At 51.5% G+C, this 17,405-nt stretch overlaps 2 protein-coding genes across 3 annotated transcripts in view; both read right to left on the reverse strand.

The window, feature by feature from the left end:
- Positions 1–2,107: 2,107 nt before the first annotated feature.
- Positions 2,108–6,036, reverse strand: IBA57 (iron-sulfur cluster assembly factor IBA57). The gene is made up of 3 exons (XM_050309962.1): positions 5,737–6,036; positions 4,517–4,863; positions 2,108–3,886 (listed from the first exon to the last, which is right to left on the reverse strand). The coding sequence occupies exons 1-3, from the start codon at positions 5,991–5,993 to the stop codon at positions 3,495–3,497; spliced, it is 996 nt and encodes a 331-aa protein (XP_050165919.1). The 5' UTR covers positions 5,994–6,036; the 3' UTR covers positions 2,108–3,494.
- A 4,485-nt stretch (positions 6,037–10,521) lies between these two features.
- GJC2 (gap junction protein gamma 2) overlaps positions 10,522–17,405 on the reverse strand; it is a 30,642-nt gene continuing 23,758 nt past the window's right edge. For both annotated transcript variants that reach the window (XM_050309889.1, XM_050309899.1), the window contains exon 2: positions 10,522–16,831. In XM_050309889.1, coding sequence (XP_050165846.1) covers positions 15,564–16,811 — 1,248 coding nt within the window. In that variant the 5' untranslated portion in view covers positions 16,812–16,831 and the 3' untranslated portion in view covers positions 10,522–15,563. The remainder of the gene's footprint in view (positions 16,832–17,405) is intronic.

Genomic DNA, 17,405 nt, shown 5'->3' on the forward strand with positions numbered 1-17,405 from the left:
TAAATAGGAAATTAGGTCCCCTCTCCCTAAAAATCTCAGTCCTTGTTTGCTTTACTGTTATCCCCCCACTGGTTTCTCTCCACAAAGCTGTAATGACATTCCCAGACTGCCCCTGTCCTCCTTCAGCTGCCTGGTGTAAGCACAATTTGAGAATTAAAACATATATAAACAGGAGACAGGAAGCTTTTATATCCATTTCTATATTTTTTCCCCCTCAAGAAACTGGAAAGATCAAAAACCTCAAGCAGGGATTAAGAGGAAAAAAAAAAAGAAAAAGCCCAAACATTTCCAGTGTTCTGGCAGCACAGCACTAAAGTACAAACTCTTATTTTAGTGATAGGAGTAGACAGCAAAATTCCAGGACAGAGGCAGAGAGAGGAAATCCAGACACAAATCCACAAAAACAGTTCAGGCATGAATTATTTCCGCTAGTTTGAGAACAGCGTGTAAGAGAAAAAAAACAAGGCAGACTAATCTGAAGGGCTGACAGTCCACCTAAAAGCAAAATGCCACACAGGGAAAGGATGGGGAAAAATAGCTCAAAGTAAAAATGTAGCATTTTTTTGTGTTCCCATCCAGCAGGAACTGAGCTCCCGACAATATTAAGTGACTAGAAATAGTGGGAGCTACACCCCTCTCTCAAAATAAGATGTAAAACGCCCCCAGTGCTTGTGCAGAGCGTGGTTTCAGGGGGGATTGCTGTGAAAAGGGGATGAAAGCTGCCAAATTTTCCAGCTCTGAAAACCCTGGACGACTGGAGTCCCCTGGAAAAGCAGGATCACCACAAGCTGTGAGGAATAAATCAGACCCGTGACTCTCATCTGAGCAGCATTTGGACACTCCCTGTGGACCTCAAAGGTTTCAGCAATGCCTTAACAGCAGGAAAACACACCTAAAATATTAATATTAAACAAATATTTAGATTGAGCACATATTTATATCTGTGAGGGCTTTTTAGAGTTGCTGACTTCAAGTAATGCAGGGTGAAGACGCTCACACACAACCTCCTGGCCACAGCAGTGTGAAATATTACATGTAATTGTATTTTTAATATTGGATTGCAGTCATTTTAATTACTCAGTAGACACCCATAATATATTTTATGTTTTATATGTGTTTTATATATGTTTTGTTACATATAAGTTATAAAATACATAACACATAACAATATATCTAAATATATTATATAAAACATATATCTTTATATATTATGGGGTTTATATATATTCTCTTTATTTTTATTATATATTCTGTTTGTGTTATGTATTTTATATGTATTGTGTATGTATTATGTTATGTATATACATATTATATGTTACACATGTATTATATATATGTTATATAGTATATAATATATATAATATACTATATAGTATATGCTATGTATAGTATATATAATATATATTGTATAGTATATAATATATGTTATATATTATATAACATGTTATATAATATATATGATAGATAGATAGATAGATAGATAGATAATTACAGACTGATGAAGTATGAGCAGTCATTCTTCTGGACTCTTCACCATACCAAAACAACTTTTTTGGAATTTTACTATGACAGGAAATGTAAAAAAATGTGACAACGAAGCAAGAGCTGGTCCTAGAAAAATTTAAAAAGGCAGAGGGAGAAAAAAAAGGAAGATGAAACTTTCTTTTTCCTCTGACCAGGCGTTTCAATGTATTTTCCTCCACAGTGAGGAGTGGCAGTGGGTCTTATTTCATCCCACTGGTTGGACTCCTTGATCTTGGAGGGCTTTTCCAACCTTAATGATTCCAGGGAGGCAAAAAAAACCCTGACAAAAATCAACCCTGCAGCTTCCAGCCCAAGCTCACCCAGCTAAAACCATTAATGATGAAGCAGGATGTGAGTGAGAATAATAAAAAACCAAAAAATTAAGGACAACATGAATTGGGGCTGCCCCCTCCCATTCGTGCCACATCCTTTCTCCAGAATCCATCTGATACCTCTTTATTTCAGTACCACCTTATTTTGTGTCCAACCTTCCATACATGCAACCTGCAGCCGTTGGCAACAAGAAAAGCCTTTAAAATACGTTAAAGAGGACGAAAGGAACGTGTGACTGAGGCAGGAAAAATTCAGGGCTTCCCCAAACAGAGGAGTTTATTCAGTGTTTATTCGGGCTCTGCTCACACTGGGACAATAAAACTATTCTGTGGAGACTTTGCACAATGGGTGGCAGAGAGGAAAAGCTGCTTCTGGCAAAGCAGCATCAGCGAGCAGCACAGCCTCGCCTTTGTGGCACTTGGAGGATCCAGTTTCATTTATTTTTTTTCCAGCAGAATGGCTCTGATAACAATCCCCAACCTGACCAACAGTCTGAAGTGTTTTTCTTGTCAGCAAGCAACCTGAAAAAGTATTTGTCCTGTTGTGTGTCTTCACCCCAGGCAAATGAAAGGCATCATCTCTTCTCCTTCGGATAAACAATTTTTAAATTAGATATAATTAACAAGATATTCCACATATTCATCTTACAGCAACCACAGAGTTTTAATCAATACGAGAATTTTTCACAGACAACTTCCTTTCACAGTAACACTGAAACAGTGGCAGAATGTGCTTTGGACGGGTTTTGCTACAAATATTCATGCAACAGGTTGGGGTTTTTTTGGTCAAAATGTTGGGGGTGGGGAGACCTGGGCACCTCTCTCATCATGCCCTTGTGCAATGGATTTATTGTAATACAAAAATAGAAAGGGCTCCTGTAAATCAACACTGCAGGTTGACAGGGGTAGGAGGCACAGAGCTGGTTTTGGCTTTGGAAGCAAAGAGGAATATGCTGACTGCAGGAGCAGGGAAAATTGGGAAGGCAGAAGAGCGTTGGGGGCCGGAAAAAAAACGAAGCAAAGAAACGCCAACTTAAAACTCAAGGCCTCAAATGTGAAGTACAAGGTTTTCCTCTTCCTGAACACAATTCCAGCGGTGGGGAGAAACACCCACACCCATCAGTGAGTTTGAGCAGCTCAACGCAAGGAGTAATTTGCAGTAAACGCTTTTAGCCTGAGAATATATGTAAGAGCAGCATGATCTCCACTCAAAAGAAGAAAACAAAAAAAATCATAATAATATCACAAAATGGTTATTCTGAACGGAAACACTCCGTGCGTGGAACGGGGAATCTCCTGCTCCCACCGCTCAGTTCAGCGGGAACGCGCCCCACATCCCGCACGCAGCACAGGCTGGTGGAGGGCCAGACTCAAAATCCACTCACAGCCCAACCCAACAACACGTGGCAACCCCTAAATAAGCAGGGATTACCCCCAGGAAAAGGTGCACTTCCCTGTGTCTCTCTCTCCACAACGCTCAGAGGTTGATCAGACCTCGCAGCTTTGGGTTCCCGCTGTTCAGTCCAGATTCGACGCATCCTGTAACGCCCCTTCCATCCAACACCACCACCACCAGCCGCAGGCCGAACTTCTCCCACAAATCAACATCCCCCGTAAGGCAAACAGGCGGCTCCTCACCTACTTAGCAGCAGTTTTGGGCCACCACTCGGGCGTGCTCGCGCTGAGCCGCACTCTGTCCCCTCCCACGTTTATGCAGAGCGGCTCGTTTAGGTGAGCCAACCTCAGCAGGGCTATCCCGAGGTCACCTCCTCCAGCCCGGAACCTCCCGGCCGCCTTTCCCGACTCGGTGAGGATCTCGGCGCCCTCGGGAATGCCGTCTCTGGGGAGCGGAGCCAAGAAGGAGACGGGGAGCAGGCGCTTGCGGATGACGCCCATGTGGTGTGTCCTGGCCGTCAGCTCCTGCCCGATGTAGCAGCCCTTGGTGAAGCTGATGCCGTTCATGTAGGCCAGGTTGGATTCCAGAGGGAGGGCGACCCCAGGAGGGAGATCCTTCACACCTTCAGGAATTCCTGGGAAAAGGGCGAAGCCGAGAGGTAAATACTCCTCCACAAGGCTTGGGCTCCAAGTGCCTTGAATTGTTTGACTCATCAACGACTTGATTTTCCACACCAGACGGACTCTGATTTAAGCACAGAACCACCACCTTTCCCTCTGCCAATTAATTTAATCCACCAAAATCAAAGGCACTGGGACTCCCAGCAGTGAGTTTCCTCCCAAATCAAACATCCTCCCCTTGGCCTCTGAGTTAACTCAGCAAATCCACCCATGAATTTTTAGGAGAGTTAAGTCTTGGGTGTTCCCTCTTCCTTCCTTAGCAACGAGCAAAACACACGGGCTGTGTGTAATCCCAAAATAACCAGAATTACTCAGACCACAGAAGCTTCTAAGAAAATGAATAATCCTGGTTTTCTTTCGGCGTTCCTGACCCAATCCCCATCATCTGAGCTAACAGAAAACCCAAATACTGCTTCTGCCCCCAGAGAGAATTCTAACTGCCAGAGAACGTTTTTCACTCAAAGCAGCAACTAATACCTCTATTTATAAACAAACTAAACACATTACTTATTCCTGCCTTATCTCAGCACGTGGACTCCCAAAACCCAGTGCCACACAGAGTGCAAATGGGGACTCGGCTTTACCTTGCTTGTACCTGTGCCTGTGGTAATCCTGAACGTCCCCAACGCGGCTCCCGGGGATGATCTCCGACGGGTTGGCTCCTTTCTTTGTGATCAGCCTCCAGCCCATGACTCCCGCCCTGGGGTCGGGAGTGAGGAGCACAGCCTGGCCTGCACGTTTTGGGAGGGAGCCGGAGGCATCTCCAGCCCCTTCCCCGGGGATGACAGCCCACAGGGAGAGGTCAGGGCAAGGGGCGATGTCGACTTTCCTGCGGATCTTGTACAGCTTCAGGTGTTTCTGGAGGGGCTCCAGGACGCTGCTGTCGCACTCCAGCAGGATGTGAGGCTCCTCTCCCGCGCTCCCGTGGAGCCTAAAAAAAGTAACCACCTGCGAGGTCAGGAAAAACAAACCCCTGGAGCAGCGGGAGCCAAGAGGCTTTGTGTGGATCCTGGTGTGAATCCAGAAGTCCGGGCAGTTTCATGGAAGGCTGCTGGCACGCACGGAGCAGGAAATACCTCCTGTTTTCCAGCCATCAGTTATGCTCTTTCCCAGCAAACACTGCCTTGGACCTCTCCCAGGGAAAGGAACAAGGTGTGGGGAATTCTCTACCCCTTCCCTAAAGTGAGGGGAATTTCAGCAGGGGGAGAAGCCACGTTCAGCTGCGGCTTCCACTGGCACAGAATCCCAGCATGGTTTGGGTTGGAAGGGACCTTAAAGATGATCCCGTTCCAACCCCTGCCATAGCCAGGGACAACTTCCATTATCCCAGGTTGCTCCAACCTGGCCTTGGACACTTCCAGGGATCCAGGGGCAGCCACAGCTTCTCTGGGCAACCTGTGCCAGGGCCTGCACCACCCTCCCAGCCAGGAATTCCTTCCCAATATCCCACCTAACCCTGCCCTCTGGCAGTGGGAAGCCATTCCCTGTGTCCTGTCCCTCCATGCCTTGTCCCCAGTCCCTCTCCAGCTCTCCTGGAGCCCCTTTAGGCCCTGCAAGGGGCTCTGAGGTGTCCCCGGATCCTTCTCTTCTCCAGGGGAACCTCCCCAGCTCTCCCAGCCTGGCTCCAGAGCAGAGGAGAGGAGTCACTAAACCCACTCGGAATAGGCGCTGTACTGCGCTTCAATTCACAAACAGAAGCCGGCAGTGTCGCGAGTGTGACACGGGCGGTGACAGGAGCCACCCCACCCCCCCCCGCCCCGCAATGGTCTCACCCAATTCCCCCCCGGTCCCCACATGGTCTCACCTGTACAGGATGACGTCATACAGGCAGCGGCCCTGCACGTTCAGCGCGTGCGCGTACATCGCGGGGGGGGCCCCGCCCGCCGCCCCCCCCGCCAGCTGCGTGACGTCATTGGTGAGCAGCCCCTGCAGGAGCGCGGCGGCCTCGGCGCCACGCACGCCCAGCAGCGCCCGGCCCGGCGGGAAGCAGGCGGCGGGAGAGCCCCGCCCGCCCCGGCACAGGCGGCGGAGCCCCGGCGCCGTTACCGCCCTCACCAACATGGCGGCGCCGTCAGGGGAGCCCGCGCCCGCCGCCGCCCGCCGCCGCCGCCATCTTGGGTGTGTCCCCGGGCAGGGCGACACCTGCCGGCGGGACGGGGGCCGCGCTCTGGCCACGCCCCCCCGTCCGCACAGACCACGCCCCCTCTGCCGTGGCCACGCCCCCTCCCGGGCGGTCCCGATCGGGGCAGGGAGATCCAAGGGGATCCTGAGGATGGAATTTGGGGATCCTGAGGATGGAATTTGGGGATCCTTCCGGCTGCTCCCCGGGCTCCCCGGCCGTGGAGGGAGCGAGGGGAACACCCTAAAGCGCTCCCACCTCCCGCGGTTTGGTTGTGGGGCTGCCCGAGGGGTGCCCAGCCCGGCTGCTCCCCCGTGGGCGTTACAGGATCACCCATCATTCGGGTTGGAAAAGAGCCCTGAGATCATCGAGTCCAACTTGTGACCCATCACCACCCTGTCAACCAGACCGTCAGGACTGAGTGCCATGCCCAGGTGTTTCCTTAAACACCTCCATTCCTTCCCCTGCCGAGCCTAAAATCCCCTAAAACCACGTGGAATCATTCTCTTCCAGGGACATTTTGGCTAACCTGCTGGAAAACTTCCTGTTCTCCACTGTTTTAATTCTCCCCTACCTCTGTTTCTGCAGGACCCACCAACTGCCCCCATCCTCCTTTAACACTCCTGGAAAAACTTTGTCAGCAGCTCTGTCTTAAATTATAATGTTTAGCAGTGGGAATTCTACTAAGCATTGCACTGAAATAAAAACACGGAATTATGGAATAATTGGGTTGGAAGGGACCTTTAAAAGGTTATTTAGCCTAGGCCCCCTGCAACAAGCAGGGACACCTTCAATCCCTCAGGTTGCTCAGAGCCTGGAATGTTCCCAGGGATGGGAAATCCCTGTTAAAATCCTGCTGTTAAAATCACGGAGCTGAAGGTGCTGTTCTGCTTCCTTCTTGAACATTCCCTGGCGCTCTGGGAAGTGGAATGTGAAGGGCCTGGATAGCCCTGGGTTTGGCTGCGGCTCTTTCTGCTGGAATTCATCCCACAGTCCAAGGAATAGCCGTGAGTCATCCCCTGTCATTTGCAATTCCTGTTCTCCAGTGGCTGCCATTCGGTTCCAGGCCATCCACCAGCAACGAGCAGCTCTGCAGGGAGCGGGAGGGGGATCGCTTGGCCCTGAATGACCCAGCTAAAATCTCCAGGATCGATTCCAAGCCCCTAAACCCCACCAATCCCAAAACCCTGAGCGGAGGGAGCCGTTTTGCAGGAGCTGGGGACGCCCAGTGTGTTCCTCCAGCCGGCCCTGGGGCAGGACTGGGCTCTGCCTGCGTGTCCTGGGTGTGATAACCTTATCACACACCCCTGTGTGGGGGGAACAGATCAGCTCCTGGTGGTGCCAGGAGGTACAGAGTGTTCAGTTTGGGGCTGGCCCTGCTTGGAGGTGACACTTGGCAGGCACAGTGAAGGCTGGCACAGGTGTGATCTGAGGTGACCTTGGCACGTGGAGAGCTCTGCCCGCCCCCCTGGCACGTGTTGGGTGTCAGAAACTGGGCTGAGGAAACCTCAGCCTGGCCTGAAACCATCTGGAGATGCAGGGAGCTGATGCCCAGCGGGGTTTTCTCCTCTCCCTGCAAGTGGGAACGTGCCAAGAGCAAGAGCTGTGGTTGCTTTTTGGAGGCCCAGGAGAAGGGGGAATATCTGGAAGCACAGCTGGGCTGAAACTCCAACAGCTGGATCCACCTCTGGCTCTTCTTTGCCGGTGCCACATCCCTGCTGCACCCACCAAGTCATGGGGACCAGCCATTCCATGGGAAGCCCTTGGCTATCCCCATGCATTCCCATGCTGCTTCCCAACCATCACACAGGTTGTATCCAATCCCACATGCAGATATTTGCAAGGGCAGCAAGAGAAATAAAATTGAAAACGGAAAAGAACCAGGGGGCCAGTTCAAGCCTTCATTTGCTTTTCCCTCTCCCGTACTTTTATGTGCTTTTCTCTGGGTTTACTTTTCCTTTATGATAGAGTTTTGCAGCCAGTAAAGTCGTATTTAAACATTTCAGTGTCAGAAACTACAACTCTGCCAGTTTGGTGCATTAAATCAGCTCAGGGGATGGTTTGAGACGAGTCATAGCATGGCTGAGACCTGCAACACACCGAGAGGCCCTGGGAGGTCTGTGCCAGCCCTCACTGAACGTGTGTCTGTCCCCACTAAAATTGGGGGACCTGAAACCTTGCTGGAGAGACAACACAGCTCCCAGAGCTTCCATGACAGCATCCCTGGCTAAGCTCTATCCCAAAGGGAAGATTCCCCCCGTGGTGGAACACCTCTCATCCAGGCAGGCGTGTTGGGGCAACCCAGAAATCCTCGCAGATAAGAGGATGGTGACAAGGGACAGAGACTCTCTCTCTGTTCCTCACCAGCCCCTGGGCAATGGCACAAGCTCCATCAGCTTTCCACTCTCCGCTCTCCCACTGCCCAAAACCCTGTGGCAGCAGGACAGCCTGAGGCTCCCGCTTGTGAGGGCTCATCCTTGGCATTTATTTATCCACCCATAACTCCTCCACCAGCAGAAATCAGGGATAACCACCGCAGCCAGCCCTGGGGGTTAATGCTGCTGTGATAAACTCATTTTCTCCAGCTTTTTCTCGGGGTGCTGAGCACAAACCCTCATCCCCAAACCCACATGAGCAGCAATTATTCATCCCAAACCCTATTTCATGAATATTCCCCAGGCTGTGCCCTGGGAGGTCAGCCTCAGGCAGCCAGCAGGACGTGGGGCTGTGGTGAACCACGGCAGCAGGACAATATCCCACAGTCCTGGAGAGGGAAACATGGGTTGTGGCTGGCCTGGGCAGTGCAAAGATCAGTGATGACAGGGGGAAATTGCAAGGACAACAGGCAGGATGAAGGAATAAAGCAGGAATAAAGTGGCTAAGTTTGCTGGGAGTGAGACAAAGGAGATGCTCTGAAAGGAGGGTTGGTCTTTTCTCCCAGGTAACAAATGATAGGATAAGAGGGAACGGCCTCAAGTTGCACCAGGGGAGGTTTAGGTTGGATATTAGGGAAAATCTCGTCACTGAAAGGGTGGTCAGGCATTGGAACAGGCTGCCCAGGGAAGTGGAGGAACCACCATCCCTGGAAGTGTTTAAAAAAGGTGTGGGTGTGGTGCTTGGGGACATGTGTTGGATCTGGCAGTGCTGGGTTAGTGGTTGAACTCATTGATCTTAGAGGGCTTTTCCAATGATTCCATGCTAGTGGGACTGAGGATGGAGGTAAAGCTGTTGTTGGCATTTCCCTGGGAGGAGCGATTAGGAGCCAGTGGGATGCTGTTGACAGGAATACTGGAGCAGCCAATGCAAAAGAAGGGTTTATGATCCCAGAGAGAATAGGAGAGTCACTGGTATCATTTGTCTAGCTTTCCAAAGAAATGAGGGGGGTTGCAATTGCTCTCCAGGTTCCCAAAATACAGGTGGATGGGAGCTGCTTTTGCCATTCTTCCTTCTACTGAGCATCAGGCTCGGGGGGCCCATCACCCTCTGGCTCTGTCCTTCCTCCATGGAAACTGTCCCCACCTTCTCCAGCAGCAGCAATTTGGAGGTGGCACGGGGGCAAGAGATGAGGCTGCTCCTCACTCACTGATTTCCCACTGAATCCTCTGGGACATCCGGGCAGGACGTGGCTGCCTGAGGGACAAGCTCAGCTGATTCCTCAGACCTTGCTGGTTTGAAGGACACCTTGGTCTTTAGCAAAGGTTTCCCTTATTTGGGGTGTTTTAGCCTAAAATGCTTCTGACCATTGACCCCCCCGCTGTGGGCTTGTCAGAGGATCCTGCTCTTGGCATCACAGGTTCATGGAATGGTTTGGCTTGGAAGGGACCTTAGGGATCATCCAGTTCCAACCCCCTGCCATGGGCAGGAACACCTTCCACTCTCCCAGATTGCTCCAAGCCTCGTCCAGCCTGGCCTTGGCTCTTCTCTCTCTCAGTGGGACCACATCCTGCTCATACCAAAGAATTTGTCAACACAGTTCAACTTCCAGAGAAACAAGGAAAAAAAAAAAAAAACCAGGAAGAAAATGCATGTTTGTGTCCAGAAATGTTTCTCCTGAAGACTTTTTTGGACAGGGGTTGCGGGTGAACGCGCCTGTGATTTAACGGGCAGAGACCGAGGCTATGCATGGAAAGTCAGGCTCTCTCACAAAGCTCTTTCCCATCATTTGCTCAGCCTGAATCATCAGTTTCTCCCAGATTCCCCAAAGTTTTCTTGCTTTTTGGAAGCTCAGGCTTTCCCCAGCAGTTTGAGCTCCGTGCCCGAAGGAACGGCGGGCAGTGATTCATCAGGGAGACAACGCATCCCAAACAACTCGAAGGTCAACTGCTTCTTAAGGCAAAACTATTCTGCAATGATTTATACCCATATCTGGGGAAAAAAAAGAGCTCCTGCACGGCTAAAACGGGAAAATCATGGATCAGGAACAACTTCTTCTCAGCACTCAAGGGCCCGTCCCAAGGAAACATCACATGCTTTACGTCATGTAACAAAATGTAAGTTTTATTCCATATTATTAGTAGTGGATGTGGAATAACCAGTTGAAGAGCTGGACTGATGTCTCCTTCTCCTTTGACCAGTGTTTAATATTCTAACTACAGTCCAAGATGTAACACTGACACTGAAAAATACGCACAGATTCAACCTCATACTCCAAAAATTCCTAGTACAAATACAGTTAGTACATAATAATAATAATAATAAAAAAAAATTAACAACAACATCAATAAAAATAACAATCCCAGACGCTTTGTAACAGCACAGACTGGTTATGGCCTTGAGTTAAGTTCAAGTATTTCCCAGTGGAATGCAATGCAAGCAAGAAGGTAATCTGGCTTTTACTTGGGACATTCCTGGCCCTGAATGGTAAGAAGAGAAATCTAAGTGTGGGCACTTCATCTGACCAAGTTTAGCAAGAGAGTCAACATTTACAATTAGTTCAGCTGCAGAGCCAAACCCGTCCTGTGTGTGAACAACACTGCAAACTGTAAAAAAAGGAAAGCAAAGCATTAATTGTACTGTTGGCATTTCTTCCATGGCTGATGCTCCGTGGTTTAACTGAAATTCCTTGAGCTGCTGGTGGAGTCTGGAATGATTCTGATGGGGATTCTGCTCGTGGTTATGCATATTTTGCCTGTCTGTCCTTTTCCTTGCCCAACTGACAGGATAAAGAGAAGGGATTGTTGCTCCTGCCCCCGAGAGGAGTCATTCCTGCAGAGTCATTAATGCCTTCGTGGCAGTGACTCAGTGGGAAGAGGCAACATCCTAAAGGATTTCGAGGTCACAGAGTGGAGGAGGAAGGGGGGAAGTGAGCAACTCAGTATACAGAGTAATAATAATAATATCAGTAATAATAATCTTTTCTGTTGCTAGGGACTCGTGCTGGCTCAGCTGGGAGAGCCAGGATCCCTCCTCCCCAGGCTCAGAGGAGCCAGCAGTGCCCTCCAGGCTGGCTGGGACCTGGCAGGAAACTTTGCATCTCTCCCAGACAGCTCATGGCACCCCAGCACTCCTGCTGGGAACGTGCCCTTGTGCTTCAACCCCGGCCAAAACACCTGGAAACCACGGGAAAGCAGGGCTGGAAAGGATGGTGCTGGTGGATGAGCTGGAGGGAGGGTGGAGGGAGCTGTTACCCCGTGTCCCTAAGCAAGGGGGGTGTATTGATCACCCAACAGTCTGCCCTGGCTCTGGCACTCGTCAATACTGCAATTATTGACTCTCCTCGTGGAAAACAGCGTGGGAGTGTCCAATGTGCTGGTGACACCAGCAGGGGAGGGGGCTGTGAACCCGCTGCAGGACCCACAGGTCACCCAGAACCCCAGGACTGGGGTGGGACAAAAAAAAAGGGGTTTGAGGGAGGGCAGGAGGGTCCCAAATGTACAAGCACACACGTGGAGAGGGGAGCAATCCCCATGCCTGCAGAGGATGGGGTTTTGGGGAGGGCCAGGGTGGCAGATGGGTGGGTGGAGAGGAGCAGAGAGGGAAGGTGGCTCCAGGACCAGCACAGCCACACCACTGGGAAGATGTGGAGTGGCTGGTGTTGGTTCAAGGACGCCAGGGAAAACTTTGCTAGCAAAGCAGCCCTTGGAGAAAGGTTGATGAGGCTGGAGTTGTTCGGCTTAAAAGCAAATTTGAGGATGGAAACAAGTCTTCAAACACCCAAAATATGCAGATGTTAAAAGCATGAGACATTCTGCATTGCTGAGGGGAGGACACACCAGGGGTTGAAGAGAGGAGGGTTCATGTTACCCATTAAGGAGTCATTTGATGGTGGCAAGTTGGCAAGAAGATCCATGGTCTTTTCCCAACCCTGCTGCTCCAGGTGCCTCTGAACCTACAGCCACAAAGCCCTGGAATCTCCTCCCATCAGGCACTGACCCCCTGTACCACTGAGGCAGGTCAACCTGCCCTCTAGAGTGGGTTTAATGAGTTGTTCAGGTCACTGTGACCAGGTTTGGGGTTTATTTTGGTTTAAAATCTGCGCCCTGCTTTCCCCACAGGGAGATATTGCCAGGATTGTTTCCTGAAGGAAGAGCAGGGGGGGCACATTCCCATCCCTGGGTGACTCAGCGGTGAACCTGCAGGTCAGCAGGAGCTGAGGGGCAGATCTGAGTCACTGGGAAATGCTCAGGTCACGGCTGGGGCTGCTATGGGCAGGACAAATCCAAAATCCAGACTCCTGCACAGGGGCAGCACTTCCCAGCGTTGTGTGGGAAGGACGAATTTATCCAGGGCCTTGAGATTGCTGCTCATCCAAAAGGAATCAGAAGAACCCAGGCAGCATCCAACCATGGATCTCCTCAGAGCTTCCACCATTCCCTCGGGATCATGGCTTTAAATACACCCTGTTTCCCATGGGACACAGGGCTGGGAATAAAAGAGGAGTCACACTGATGTGGAGGACGAGCTTTGTGCCCTGTAATGACTAGGGAGCAAATTTCCACCCAGGAGCTCCTCTCTGTCCTTCCCAGAAGCCTGGGCTGTGGATGTGCAGGCATTTAGGACAAGGGGACAGTAGCCCTGTCAGCATCCAGCCTCTCCTGCTCTGCCCAGCACACCCCCAGCCAGGAGAGAACACAAGGGACAAACAGCACAGTTGGATATGTTTGTCTCCCCACCACCGTGGTGTGAACTTCCCGAGCCTTTCCTGCAAAATTCCCAGCAGAAATTTGGGATGGATGTGTGCTACTACTGCTGCTGGGGGAGGATGTGCTGACCCTCCTCCTGGACGCTTTTTTGGAGGGGAAGATCTCTAGCAGTGAGAGCAAACAGCATTCCAAGCATTTTACCAATGCCTTCAGCAGGACCAGGAACAAGCCTGGAAGTGTTCCCCAGGCTGTTACACAAAACCACACTGACTGTTTGCAGCTGGATACCTTGTAGGGTGTTCCTTTGCTTCCTTTTTAATTCCACTTTTTGGCTTGCAGGACTGTTCTCTAAAGGCATGGAGCAGTTCAGCCGAGGTTCCCAGGAGCTGAAGGGCATATCCAAATCCTCTGCCCCTTCCCCACAACAGCCAAAGGGCCTGGACACAACAGGGCATCCTCAGGGCTTTTGGGGGCTGATCTCAAGGACATGACAGTGATGCCCAGCAAGAAACCCTGTAAATCCAATGGATAGGAAAAACTGGCCCAGGGACCTGGATGTGACTTTGGGTGGCTGGCACAGCCCCGAGGGAACAGCTCAGCACAGAGGCTGTGTTAGGGAGGATTGACTTCTTTTGTGTTAGGTTTGATCTTGAAGGCTCTGCCTGCGTGGGTTCTCCATGGTGAGGAATCAGCCACGGGATCATTGGGAGGCTGTGAGAGCATCTGCCAAGCCACAGGTAAGCTGGGAACATCTCAGGGATCAGACCCTCTCTGGTAGGGTTGGGCAGCTCCTGCTTTCAGCCTCTGCCACTTGGCAGGAGATGCTCCCTGTGCTCCCAGTGATGAGGTTTTCCTTCTGTAAGGGCAACAAAGCCACAGACCCAGAGCTGTGCAGGAGATGTGGGATGAAACCACCCTGACAAAGCACATCTCAGCACCAGCAGGAGCCTTGGAGCTCAGCAGCTTTCAACACTCCCCCAGACTACTGTAAGTGCAGGAAAACCACCCTAAACCCCAGCCAAGCTGAAAAAAACTCCCTGTAAACTAAGGAAAAACTTCCTGCTGCCATCCTGGTCCTGTCCCCACTGAAGCCAGATCTCCTGCAAAGCCCCTCAGGAAAATGTTGGAAACCTCCCCATTGCCCAGGTGAGGCTGGAGGCTGAAAGTCCAACAGCTGCTCCAGGCTGAGCTCAGCCCCAGTCCTGGAGCAGCTGGGTTTTCCCAGGGGAGGTGGAAGGCTGCAAAATGACCAGAGGGTTGATATTACATTTACATATATCTCTCTATGTCTATACTCACACACACACATGTTCATATGTGTCTGTATATATACGTACATGTACACACACACCAGAGACACACTATGCATAGATCTGCCTCCTGCCACTATTTATAAGGGTTTGATTCATCAGGAAAACAAAATTACCAACAGAGATCTTCCTTCATTCATCAAAAATAAAAAAAACCACCCAAATTTGCCAACAGAGATCTTCCTTGATTAATCAGAAAACCCAAATTTGCCAACGCCGTCCTTCCGACCTCTACTAAAACTCAGCAAATAAAGAAGCCTAAACCCTCCACGCTTTTGTTTTCCTTTTGTTGCATTAAAGGCACTTTCTGATGATGTGAAGCAGCAGTTCGTTAAAAACTCTGTGACTGCGAGGAGTCCCATCACATCTGTAGCAAGTGCTACACAGGCACCGGGAGGATGCGGCGTCACTGCTCGCTCCTGCTCCGGAGGGGTTGGAGCAGTTCCGCTTTTTGCTTCGATGCAGAGGAATAAAAGATGAAACCTTCAGTGCTGGGCTGTTCTTTGGGCTCTGTGTGTGAGACAGTCCCTGTGTTCCTGCCCCACTCCTGGCTTGCAGCATCCAGCAACGTCTTCATGATGCCCTGCAAGACCCCTGCCAGTCCAGGCAGGACGCTGTGTCGTGAAGGTCCGTGCAACGTTGTCAGTTGTTCTCATATCAGGGGGATCAGAAATTAATTTGATTAAGGGTGTTTAGTAATTAAACGCCGCCTGAACCTGCAGCCCTCGAGCCTTGCCCGTGCAGGAGGGCGGCTGCTCGTGCCAGCCTGACCTCCCTCCTGAGCCCCCAGCAGCTCCACCTCCCCCCACAGCGCATTGTCCATCTCTGCTGGGGGGTTCTGGTGGGGACTGGAGGGGTGGGAGGTGCAGGGGGGTTGCTGTTACTCACTGGAGGTTCCTGTTACTCACTGGAGGTTCCCAGCTGGAGAACACGTCGGAAAAAGGGAAGAAATGTCTTTTGTTAACGTCCTGGAAGACAGCACTAAACTGGTCTGAAACTCCTTCTCTCTCTCGACTTCCACACAAAAACTGTGCCTGTGCCCAGCGAAACGAATGCCAAAAACCAGAGACAAACCAAAATAACCCCCCACCTATGCTGCCCCCTCACCTTTTCCACAAAGTTATATCCATACTGACGTCTTTCCGTCCTTACTGCTGGAGCTCCCCTTCTCCAGGGAGGCCTTGGGCTTAGCACCTTGCTTCTCCTGGGCGGTGTTGGCCCTGTTCTGCTCCACCACCGTGCCCCCCGAGGCGGGACTGCTGGTCCTGGAGGGCTGGGTGTTGGCCTGGGTGCTGCTGTAGCTCTGGAACGCGATGTCCAGCTGCTCCTGGGCCACCCTCAGGTGCTTGTGCAGGGTGGACAGGTCCGCTGGCAGGTTCTCGTCGGGGCTGGTGCACTGCTGCTCCTGGGCCACGTTGGCCAAGTTCTGCTCGTGGGCCATCAGGCTGTTGGGGATCTTGGTGGACTTCTCCGACTTCACCACCAGGTTGTACTCGGGGGGGCAGGAGATGTTCTTGGGGTAGGCGTAGTTGTAGGGCGGCTGCCTGAAGCTGTTGATCTTCCGGTTGCGGATGGCGTCGCGGATGGTGCCGAAGCCCAGGTGGAACATCTCGCACATGTTCAGCAGCAGGCACAGGCAGCTCACCACGTACATCACCAGCAGGAAGATGGTCTTCTCCGTCGGCCGGGACACGAAGCAGTCCACGGTGTGAGGGCAGGGCACCCTGTTGCAGACGTAGAACGCCTCCACCTCGAAGCCGTAGAGCAGGTACTGTCCTATCAGGAAGCAGACCTCGAAGGAGGCCCTGGTGAGCAGCTGGAAGACGTAGATCTTCATCAGCCCCTCCTCCTGGATGCGCCTCCTCCCGTCGTGCTTCTGGGGCTCCTTGCTCTTGGGCTTGGCCTTGGCCTTCTCGTGCTCCGCCGCGTCGTCGGAGATCATGGGCTCCTCCTCGTCGGCCTCCATCGCGTCCTCCATGTTGCGCACGGCCTGCCAGTTGAGGGCAAACTGCTTCTTCTTCTTGAACCCCTTGAACTTCTTCTCCTCCTCGGCCGAGCGGGCGATCCTGTGGATGGCGTAGCCCAGGTACATGACGGAAGGGGTGGAGATCACGATGATCTGGAAGACCCAGAACCTGACGTGCGACAGCGGCGCGAAGGCGTCGTAGCAGACGTTGTCGCAGCCCGGCTGCTTCGTGTTGCAGGTGAACTTGCTCTGCTCATCGGAGTAGATGGACTCGCCCCCCACGGCGGTCAGGACGATGCGGAACACGATGAGCACGGTGAGCCAGACCTTCCCCACGAAGGTGGAGTGATTGTGAATCTCTTCTAGCAGGCGGGTGAGGAAGCTCCAGCTCATGTTGGTCATAAGGGCTACTCAGTTATAACCTGCGGGGAAAGGGGGGAAATAAAAACCGTGGGTTGGTGAGGTCACATCTTGTATCAGCCACGAGGACCAGGGCAGGGATTGCCCCGCTGTGCTGGGCACTGGTGAGGCCACACCTGGAACCCTGGGGGCAGTTTTGGGCCCCTCATGATAAGAAAGACATGGAAAGGCTGGAGCATGACCAGGGAAGGGGCTGGAGCAGCAGGAGCAGCTGAGGGAGCTGGGGGGGCTCAGCCTGGAGAAAAGGAGGCTCAGGAGGGACCTTCTCCCTCCCTACAACTCCCTGACAGGAGGTTGTAGCAAGGTGAGGGTGGGGCTCTTCTCCCAGATAACAAGTGAAAGGACAAGAGGAAATTGCCTCAGTCTGCACCAGGGGCAGTGTTCCACTCCAGATTTTAAGCAATAAGCTGCCCAGAGAGGTTAAATTTTATTAAAGACTTTTTAAAAGCCTTTTGGTTCGTTATAACCTCAAATTTGAGTCCGGAGAACGAGTCACACACTCTTCTGGAAGAGAAATTCTTCTAATTTATTGAGAAAAGTAAGATATTTTGGCAAAAGGTTTTACAGGAGTTAAAA

This window comes from Myiozetetes cayanensis, unplaced genomic scaffold (genome assembly GCF_022539395.1).
Source record: "Myiozetetes cayanensis isolate MyiCay16 unplaced genomic scaffold, myiCay2020 scf1, whole genome shotgun sequence".
Lineage (NCBI taxonomy): Eukaryota > Metazoa > Chordata > Aves > Passeriformes > Tyrannidae > Myiozetetes > Myiozetetes cayanensis.